At 37.2% G+C, this 11,209-nt stretch overlaps 1 protein-coding gene across 2 annotated transcripts; it reads left to right on the top strand.

The window, feature by feature from the left end:
• The first annotated feature begins 647 nt into the window (after positions 1 to 647).
• On the top strand, positions 648 to 5,632 carry LOC107717556 (vesicle-trafficking protein SEC22b-B-like). 2 transcript variants are annotated; one of them, XM_016524338.1, is made up of 6 exons: positions 648 to 888; positions 2,672 to 2,683; positions 2,798 to 2,907; positions 3,076 to 3,236; positions 3,327 to 3,473; positions 4,318 to 5,632. In XM_016524338.1, exons 1-6 carry the CDS (start codon positions 814 to 816, stop codon positions 4,470 to 4,472), a joined length of 660 nt encoding a protein of 219 aa, XP_016379824.1. In that variant the 5' UTR covers positions 648 to 813; the 3' UTR covers positions 4,473 to 5,632. The 2 variants fall into 2 exon arrangements, with proteins under 2 accessions (XP_016379824.1, XP_016379825.1); XM_016524339.1 differs by lacking the exon at positions 2,672 to 2,683.
• Positions 5,633 to 11,209: the final 5,577 nt, after the last annotated feature.

Here is an 11,209-nt window from a genome sequence, read left to right as displayed (position 1 = left end):
ATCTTTTAAATTACTTTTGTAACATCTCATGTTGTTATCAATAAAGTGTTTTTGTTTTTGATCCTTGTAGAGTGTCAGAAATGCCACTAGTTCTTTATTCCTGGGTCTCTGTCCAAAAGACTTCATTATGTGAAAAGCTGCTATCTAGTGTCTGCTGAGTGCACTGGCCGTATCTGTCTCCAGTAACTGTCCTGACCAAACATAATGTTAAAGAGCAACTGATTTGATCTTCGAGGGGGGTCAGAAATCATAAGGACCACAGTTTTTAAATAGTGTTGAAGCTTTAATGAAAATTTAAGCTTAGGCGCTCTGTGATTTTGTGGGGCTGACAAAAAATAGACACACAGATATCACTTTTCATTACTTTTATTTGAGCTATTTTATGTCCAGAAACGTATGTAAATATATTTATGTAACTTGTATAAATAAATATTCCATTGTGGACAGATGGGTTAACTGACAACAAGGTATGCGTATACTCTTGTTAGATCGGACGTTATACCTGCTAAACTGATAAAAACAACTGTCCCTGGTAAAATATCGAATAAATGACTCAAAACGAAATAATTAACATTAATTTCTGTCCTTCAAAGTCAGTATATCTAATCCCCATTCACATGCGGAACCAACGATAGTGGTTTAAAAAAGTAAAACCCTGCGGGACAATAATACAGCGACGCCAAATATGCACGTATTTCCGGCCAGCTCAGCGTACGGAGGAGTGTTGTGAAGCTGTAATCCAGATACAGACATTTTACAGCTGTTAACCGCTTCATATACACCTGCTGTGGGTAAATTTTACATTACAGCGAAATGGTGCTGCTGACAATGATCGCGCGGCTGGCGGACGGACTGCCGCTGGCGGCTTCAATGCAGGAGGACGAGCAGGTATAAGAGCTCAGTGATATCTGTATGTTTTATAATTTACTTCAGGCCTATGCATACTGTAAATGTAAGAAATCAAAGAGCAATATCTTGAAAACATTACGTTTACTTCTAAAAGTGTCTAGTTATCTGGATTTGTAATCCATAACAGCAAAAACTGCTTTAATCTGGCCTTTATTAGCTCAAATTGCAGTAATTAGACGTCTGTTGGAGTATTTACATTAATTTGAAATGCTTTATTTGGAATCTAACAGCGTAGTAAATCTTGAGCTATTATATTTCTCTCCATATCGTTTATTTTCGGTGTGAAAGATGTAATTGCTCAGCAGGTATAAGAGCTCAGTGATATCTGTATGTTTTATAATTTACTTCAGGCCTATGCATACTGTAAATGTAAGAAATCAAAGAGCAATATCTTGAAAACATTACGTTTACTTCTAAAAGTGTCTAGTTATCTGGATTTGTAATCCATAACAGCAAAAACTGCTTTAATCTGGCCTTTATTAGCTCAAATTGCAGTAATTAGACGTCTGTTGGAGTATTTACATTAATTTGAAATGCTTTATTTGGAATCCAACAGCGTAATAAATCTTGAGCTATTATATTTCTCTCCATATCGTTTATTTTCGGTGTGAAAGATACAGAGAGAGGCTTCATTAGATGGATTCGCATAATTTTGATCAGTTACAGCGCCCTCTTCTGTCATGATTTGAACTCACAACATTTGTCTTCCCACCATACTAAATATAATCCAATTTCTTTTTAATAAACAGGTTAAAACACAAACAAATCAGTAACATAATTTAAAAAATATTAGAATTGTTTTAAATATTTTTAATATCATGTGAACTTCTGTTCAAATGTCTGAACTTTAATGCCATGCCACTTGTTGAATTATTCACTCATTATCTTTCGACTCCGTGAACTCTAGTGAAAAATCATCATTTGTAAGTAGCTTTGGATAAAAGCGTCTGCTAAATGCATTTTAGGTTGAACCCTAAATTAATGGTGTCAGAGACATTACCCCAAAAACTATCCGTGTTTTATCTGAGTATATTCAATAACCGGATGCAATAAATATAGAGGAATAAATATAAAATTTTAAATAAATATAACATTTTAAAAATAAAAAAATCTGCATTCAAAGGAATAGTTCACTGAAAAAGGTTGTCGTAAACTCACCTTTGTGTTGTATGATGACTCTTCTGTGTAACACAAAAGGAGTGTTGTAAATATTTTTGTAAATAACATACTCCATTTTTTCTGTACATTGAAAGCATACAGTGATCATGGGCTGTCAAGCTCCAAAAAGGCACCAAATGATTCTTATGGTATATTCCATATAGGCTATACTCCTATGATAACTCTGTGTGAGGAAGAGACATGTTAAGTGTGCCTTTTTGAAATATTGTACAGTTAAGATTATATATTTCTTCCATATTTTCCATAAAGAATGAGTATGTGATTTCCTCTTCGCTTTTCACACAGTATTTTGACTGACTGTAACTCCTCTTGCAGCTGAACTGATGCAAAACATCTTGATAACTATTTCTTACATTTAAATTTTTTTTTTCAATGCTAAAACTTTGTTGTTGATGTTTAGAGGACCAAGACAAAGTTTTGGGCTTTGGTAGATTTGAAAGAAGTAAAGGAAAAAGCTTCCCTAGAGTTACTCCGAATCGTGTTAATGTGACTAATAGGTGCCGAGCAGTTTTATTACCTTTACAACAGTCACTTGATTTAGGTCTAACATCTCTACGTTTCCTCCTTTCATGCTGCCATGAAGGGAAGTGAAAAGGTTTGTTCACCTTTAGCTTTGTAAAATCCCTCTGAAGAGGACTGAGTCAAATGTATCAGAGTAAGAGTGACTGTGTTTTTATCTAGGCTAATAAATTTGCACTTTTGTTCCCAGATGGGTCGAGATCTCCAGCAATATCAGAGCCAAGCCAAACAGCTCTTCCGCAAATTAAATGAACAGAGTCCAAACCGATGCACCTTAGAGGCTGGATCAATGGCCTTTCAGTAAGTTTACTGTACACTTCAGCTAAAATCATAAAATAATTGATCATAAGAAGGTGAGTTAATTGATTTCAAGATCACAGTACATTTTAGTTCTAGTTTTACACACAAAAATATGTGAACGATGAAACGCATGACTAATAAAAGATTTCTTCTCACCTCTTTTCAAAGCTACGTCATAGAGAAAGGCGTTTGCTATCTGGTGCTCTGTGAGGCCGGGTTTCCTAAAAAGCTAGCCTTTGCTTATCTCGAAGATCTGCAGGCAGAGTTTCATGAACAACATGGCAAGAAGGTGCCCACGGTCTCCAGGCCCTACTCCTTTATAGAGTTTGGTAAGAGCCCTCACTCTCTCAATAACCAGAGTTTCATTTACTCCCCATCAAGAGACAAGCTTGTAATTCTGTTTTATTACCTGTCGAAAGATACATATATTCAGAAGACCAAAAAGTCATACATCGACAGCAGAGCACGCAGGAACATGAGCAACATCAACACAGAGCTACAAGATGTACAGAGAATCATGGTGGCCAACATAGAAGAAGTTCTGCAAAGAGGGGAGGCCTTATCTGGTAAATACTTCTTGTGAACTATTTTTTTTTCTATTTTATCTATTTTAGAGGCATTTAAAATGCAATATTTAATCAAAGCTACATGTTAAGTTAAGAAGCTAAAGTTCAGCTGAATGTTTTACTGTCCTTCCTTATTTTAAAAGTGTAAATTAAAATGCAAGTATATGACTCCGTAAAACAATAATATGGCTTCAATGACAAACATCAATGAAATTTTAGATTAACAAAGAATGTAAATGTATAAATATGGTGCTAAAATCAAGTGAAAATCAAATTTTTGTACATTACCGTTCTGTGGATTTTTTTTATTTAATACATTTAATTTTTTTTTTCAGCAAGGGATCATTAAATAAACAAAACAACTGTTTTCAAAATTGATTATAATAATAAAAAAAAAAGTTTCTTCAACACCAAATCATCATATTACATTTCTAAAGGCATGATTTCTGAAGGATCATGAGACATTAAAGACTAGTCGTGACTGCTAAAAATTAATCTTTGCCATTACAGGAATAGATTACATTTTAAAAATTTTATTTAAAAATAAAAAATAATATATAAAAATAGAAAACAGTTATTTTAAATTGTGATAACATTTCACAATATTACTGTTTTCGCTATATTTCTGATCCAATAAATGCAGCCTTGGTGAGTGTATGAGACTTCTTTCAAAAGCATTGAAAAAATCATGCCAACCCTAAATATTTTTAACTGTAGTGCATATAACAGCAGATCCCTGTCTCTCTAGCCACTAAAGAGTCCTTTGCCTGAAAATGAAGATCCCTGAGCTAAACCTGCAAAATTTCAGCTTTCTTCTCTTCATTTCTTCATGCTTTTTCCTCAGCATTGGACTCGAAGGCCAGCAACTTGTCCAGCCTGTCCAAGAAATACAGAAGTGACGCCAAGTACCTGAACACTCGCTCCACGTACGCTAAGCTAGCTGCGGGTGGAGTCTTCATCATCATGCTGATCGTATACATACGCTTCTGGTGGCTGTGAGGTGTGGGATGTGCGGAGGGAAGAGGGGCTCTTGAAAAGTTACAGGTGAAAAGCAGACGGACTCTCACATTGTTGTGTTTTAAAGCTACAGCTTGTTCTTAAAGACTGTTGGATCCGGCAATTTCCCTCCTAACAGGCTGTCGAGTCCCTAACCTGATCCTCACTGGTATCTGTTTTGTGAACTACACAGAAGTTTGTCTGCACTTGCTTGGAGTGTGAATGAAAGAGAGAAAGCGTGTTTTCCTGTATACTGTATGTCTTTGTGAAATCCCTCCGTTCATGGAAATTAATCTTAATACTGTATAACAGTATACCGTAGAGCAGCAGTGCATCCCAAAAAAGGTGAATTGATAATTCATTAACAGAAGTATGTTAATTCAGATTTGTAGTTTTAGCACATTGTGGGTTGGATCACTTCCACTGGACACTTAATGCTCCTCATGCTATGGCTGTTAGGTAAGGTTACCTACCTTCCAGCCAGGGGAGTAAACGTAAAACGAGCTTGTGGGTCAGCTGTATTAGTAAAGCTTTAGCTTCGGTCCCCCCAATGATTTGCACAAAATTAATAATTGTACTGTCCGCCCATTTATGCTTTTATATGTAAACCAGATATTCAAGAATTCAACTTGTATCTCTTAAAGCCTTATAAAATGGAGTGGTTTATTAAGTCTTAGTTTGAATTCGTCTCAAATGTACATTCATGTCACATTTAGACCAAACAGATATTTTGGGTTGTTTCCTTGGTGCAAAAGTTGCCCAACAAACAGCACTTGCACTGCAGCGAGGAGATTTGCGGTCATGACCAGTTACTCTATCCAGACCAGATCATTGAATCTAGTGTCGGGGGAGAGTGGTGGCCTGCCACTTTTGCAAGAAGCAGAGATTTGGGTCAAATGCAATCTGGTGCAGTCTAGAAATGCATACATCTGTATCTATGGTCCTGCCTCTTGCATGGTTGCAGATATTATATATGACCTGGGTTCCTACAGCTTTCTCATTCAGTGTTTACATTAATCTGTATTTGACATGCATTGAAGAATTAAACCCACACTAACCAACCAGACACCCATGTACCAACTGGATGAAGCTAAAATTCTCATCAGGAGAGAGTTTGTTGGTCTCACCAAACCTACAGTATAAATAAAATGATTCAATCTCAATTTTTATTTGCTTTTCTATCTGTTTTTACAGTTCACACTGACATACGTGTTTTTTTTTTTTGTATTATTTTGATTGGTATATGTCTCACTACGAGGTCACTGTCAATCTTACCTACAGAAATGGTATCACTGGCCTGTGGCCTTTTTAAAAAAAGTTTTTTTAATGTAATTTAACGTGCTTATTCATTCTAGTTCATTAGAATTATGGTTGAAGAGCATGACCAGATAACTTAGATGGGAATGTCTAACGTTAAGTTACTTACTGAAAGTCTGTTCATAATTGCTGATTAAAAAGGAAAAAAACAGCCACAAATTAAAGGTACACTCAGTATTTTTATGTTATGTTTACCGCTATGACAGTAGACTTCCTCCTCAATCATCTACCAGACGAATTTTGTTACCATTGCAGGTGTAAATGTCTTATTTCAGACATTAATTCAGGCATTATCAAATTTTCTTGAGTTTTCAAGATATACTGGAGTTAAAGAATCGGAACTGTGATATACATTGTGGTGACGTCTGATATACGTGTTTTCATCTGGAAGATATTTTTAGACTTTGCTCATCTGCTATACATTTCCTTATATTTATATTTAATAGACATTTAGAAAATGTTTTTAATATAAACTAACATAAAACAATTTTTAAGAGATGTTTTTCACATGATCATACTTGCATATGTTTTCTGGATGAAACGCTCTTTAAACAACATTTAGACATAATTGAATAGTATTGAGCTATAGACTTTAGTCAGGTAGATGCCATATTGGTTTTAACGCTGATTAAAATTAGGCTGTGAGTGACAGATGTTTTTACAATACCACGTATAAAGTAAAATTTTATTACAATTGTAACTTTCAAAAAATTTAATGGAGTTTTTGTCCAATGAAAGTTTTTTATTTTTTATTTTTTTTAGAAAAGAAATTTTGTCAGCTTAAGTTCAGCTGCTGAACTATTAGTATATTCAACAACAGTACAATCCATTGACCGCACTGTACATCTATCCCTCACAGCCTTGTCTTCATTCCTGTCAAAACTTAAATATGGCGCTACCCTGACGAAGTTTCATGGACGTGACACTTTCCTATATATAGTTATAGTATAGTTATAATACTAATGTGATTAAGTGGGGTATGATTCATGGATGTGACGCTTTCCTAGTGGGAGATATGAGGGGGTGCATTTCCTGACAGACTGGCTTGCCGTGAAAAGCATTACATTTGTTCCATTTAAGTGTGCGAGTTCAGATGAAGCCCATTCAAAAGCCTGTTTTCGACAGGGGTGCTTTTCTCTGCACACCACCTATCATGTTCTCGCAATGTGGGTTCTATTCATAAAAACATGAGAGGAGAGCACTGTGACTGTTAATCGTCTTTTTAATACCGCCACCAGAACATACGCAGACAGTATATTTCAACTTCTCCACATCCACGACATAACACTGCCCTCTAGTGGGACGTTGATGTAACTAGCATCAATACTCAGACTGAGTTACTTTAATAACCTATATGCAGCCGCATATACTACACCACCGACCCTGTTCATTAGAACTCTTGATATGAATCACAGACAGATGTAGCAGATTTGTTGTCATTATGATCTACGTCCTCCCACACACTTTAAGTACTAGCTACTTTTTTTAAGTTTTAAATATTTCAAAACAAGACACTACACGGATTTATGTGGCCAAACGAGACATTTTAAAAGACAGCTTCTCTATCGAGTATAATTCGTTTTCCGACTCTATGAAGGTCATTTTAAGATTCATTACACTGGCGAGCACAACCTGGTGACTGGATTTAACTCAAATTATGGGCCACTTATCCATTGTCTCTTCTAGCAAAGTCATCTTTCTCGTTATTTGCTGCTTTAAAATATCATATGGTATGTATTTTACAGTTTATATTTCAGAACACATTTCTCGAAAGTGCTAGTTTATTCAATGCTAGTTTATTCAATATTTCAATTACATTTTAATTAGCATGCTTCCCTGTTGAAAAAAACAGCATATGCTGGTTAGGTATGTTTTGACGCTGGGATGCTGGTTTAAGCTGGTCCTTTGCTGGTCCTTTGCTGGTTTATGCTGGTCCTTTTGCTGGTTTATGCTGGTCATGTGCTGGCAAAGGACCAGCATAAACCAGCAAAGGACCAGCAAAGGACCAGCTTAAACCAGCATCCCAGCGTCAAAACATACCTAACCAGCATATGCTGGTTTTTTTCAACAGGGTTGTGTAATACGAAATAAAAATGTAAATACTATTAACTTAATCTTTGAGTTAGTTAAATGTTTGAGGATTCTGAAATTATCAGGTTTTACAGGGTACAAACATACTTGATTTGCCAACCAGAATAAAGTGTTCTGTGTAATAAAATCTGTATTGACTAGTCATGTCTATATTGGTTCAGCTCTAGTATTAATTTTAAATGTATACTATTATTGGTTCTTTGCACAGCACTTGATGTGTTCATGTTTCTTCACAGCTCTGCAGTGTGTGGACCCTGTGAAGCCCTGTGTGAACAACGCTGCCTGTTTCACTTTCCAAAATGGAACAGGCTATTGCAGGTAAGGCAGGATGACTCTCAGATTTAAACTCCACTGTCTGAGGCTCCGTGTGAACTGGGAAAAAAACAAATGATGAGTACGAAGTCTGTATTATAGTTGTATCATAGTTTGTATAAAGCTGCGTACCTCCACAAAAGTCAGCCACGTATTTAAAATCAGTTTAATGTGGAAGTGTGTGTGTGTGTGCGTTGCTACATAACATGCTCAGTTTTCAGAGTCATGCACAAACATTAAACAAATGTACCGAAAACTTCTGAAAGTGATGCAGAACCCCACATTTTTTATTAATGTAATTATAATATCAATATTTTTAATGCTTATGAGTATTAATATATCAATACTGCAGCGTTGATGTGCCCATCTCTACCTCGTTTTTAATTTGCAACCAAAAGTTGCGATCTTCTGATTTTCAAACCAGATATTGCCAGGAAAGCAGGTTTTCACAGTCATGCACAAACATTAAACAAAAGTACTGAAAACTTCTAAAAGGGATGCAGAACCCCATGTTTTGTATTAGTAATATAATTTTAATATCAATATTTTTACAGATTGTGAGTAGTGTTGATGTGCCCATCTCCCCCTCTTGTGATTTTTAAAACAGATATTGCCAGGAAAGCGGATGAGTCAGGCCTTTTAGCAAAGGTTTAGATTGTGCAAGATAGACATGATAAAACTACAGACCTATCATAATTCCATCGCATAAAGTTCCCACTCACTGAGCAAACCCGCAAGTAAGATTAAAACCTTTGCAAATATTTGGAGGTCATGTGCCTTTCTAAAATTTGACATGATAAATGTTTCCATTTGTTAAAATAATGATGGTTCCCTTTGGTAGGTTCACTCAAAAGGAGACTGAGAAGACTATATCACATGCAGTTATTGAATGTACTATGTGCAAACAAATAAGGAAAAATTTGATGGAGAAAATCAGAAAGAATAGAAAACTTGTCAAGCGAGATGCATTGTAGAGTTTTCTTTGAATTTATTAGGGAGACAGGACTGATGGGTAGAATTAAAACTGTTCCACACTGACATCACATTGTTTAGGCCCCGCCCACGTCTGCTGACTCACAGTGCTGCATTGCCATAGTTTCCTTTCCGCCCTCAGTGAGTTGTGTTTGGTTGTATGCTGTCCTCTATTTTCTCCGCGCTCGAGCAGCTGTAACGTCAACAATGTCTCATAAGCAATCCCGGTGTTCTGTGTTTGGATGTAACGGTGTAGTCGGTGGCTCGGTCCATTGAGACAGGTCAGCGCGGCGTGAGCTCTGTAACATTGCGCTGTTTCGTCCCACTTTTGGTTTGTTTGGCTTCCCATATGTACGGCTGAACACTGGTTCTCTCACTCTCAGTCATGTTGCTTCTTCCGACTGTTTAGGTATGCAAAGCAGAGATGTATAAGCTACACCCTCTTCTCAAGACGGGGCGGGAATATGCAGCTCATTTGCATTTAAAATGATACACACTCTTTTTTTTAAACACCTCAAAAATGACAGATGTTTTTTCCAGATGTTATAATAAATGATCTGTGGTGTATTTTGAGCTGAAACTTCACAGACACATTCTGGGGACACCCAAGACCAATATTACATCTTGTAAAAAGGGGCATAATAGGAGCCCTTTAAAATCGAGGAAGAAGAAGAAAACAGGCTGAATCCGAAATGGCATACTTCCCTACTATACAGTAGGCGAAAAAGAGTATGTGAAAAAAGAAGTATGCCCGAATTCACAGTACTTACAAAAGGATAGGCCAAAAGTACCCAGATGACCTAACTATTACCGGCAAAATTCTGAAGTGTGCATATGATGGATACTTTACTATCCCATGAGGCCACGGGAGGGAATTTGTGAATGGCAGTGAAGCGATGCAACTGATGCAGGAAGGTCACGTAATAATGACAGCATGGCTAAAGTAGTATGTCAAGATTATGTTCATACTACACACATTCATACTATATAGAACATATTTTTTAGCTGTCACAAATTAATTATTTGTTCAGAATAAGTACCTACTCAAAAGAGTACGCAATTTCAGACACCGCCAAAGGGCATATCCCAGGGGTGGCGAACTCCGGTCCTGGAGAGCCACAGTCCTGCAGAGTTCAGCTCCAACCCTAATTAAATAGAACCGACTTTTGCCACCCCTGGCATATCCAGTTGTCACACTTTGCACTTGACCAGTTGTCTGTTTACGTGATGTATTTTCTGTATTTGACCCAAGTGTTCAAGTGGACAAAAATACTTTGTAGGCCCTGTCCCAAATGGCACACTTCACGTACACTTGCGGTCTTCCAGTCTTTCAATTGCCCGTGTGTGTTAAGTCCATGAGACTGTAGGTTGTCCCATTCGTCATTTTAGCTTTCAGAAGGGTGCTCGTGAGTGCCCCCTTTGGGGCCGCTATGTTTAATTAATTAATTAATTATTTTTAAATTCACATACAGCCTGTTTTCTATTATTTGGCATAAATAATCTCTTAAACTTAAATGATTCTCTTACAGACCCTGAATAATATTTGTGACATTTCTGTGTGTCAGGTGTGCTCCTGGTTTCTTAGGTGAGTACTCTCAGCACAAGGACCTGTGTATTGAGGGATATTGTGTGAATGGAGGAATGTGCACCGTGTTCGTGGCCAGAGTACCCCAGCGTGGCTGTGTGTGTCCTCTGGGATACGTTGCGAGAAAACTGACATTGACTTTGAAAACTGACATTGACATTGAATACTTGTACCGGGGGGGGTGTTAGGTTAGCATTGTGAGCAAGAGGACACATGTCTGTCCAGCCTGTGTGCCAACGGTGGTATCTGCAATGCTCTGCCCAATCGTGAGTTCTCTTGTACCTGTCCTCCTGGTTACCATGGCCCCCATTGTCTCAATGACACAGATGAGTGTGCCTTCTCCCCGTCTCTGTGCCTCAATGGTGGAACCTTCCGGCAGATGACAGACACAACTTATATATGCCACCGCCTGCCAGGTTAGTTCCCTAGGAGAGGAAATGGAAATCTATTTTGATAATAAAAT

Source organism: Sinocyclocheilus rhinocerous, unplaced genomic scaffold (assembly GCF_001515625.1).
Source record: "Sinocyclocheilus rhinocerous isolate Xijiao unplaced genomic scaffold, SAMN03320098_v1.1 scaffold813, whole genome shotgun sequence".
NCBI classification, from domain to species: domain Eukaryota; kingdom Metazoa; phylum Chordata; class Actinopteri; order Cypriniformes; family Cyprinidae; genus Sinocyclocheilus; species Sinocyclocheilus rhinocerous.
The sequence above is the reverse complement of the archived record's forward strand: the minus strand, read 5'-3'. Positions and strand labels throughout refer to the sequence as shown.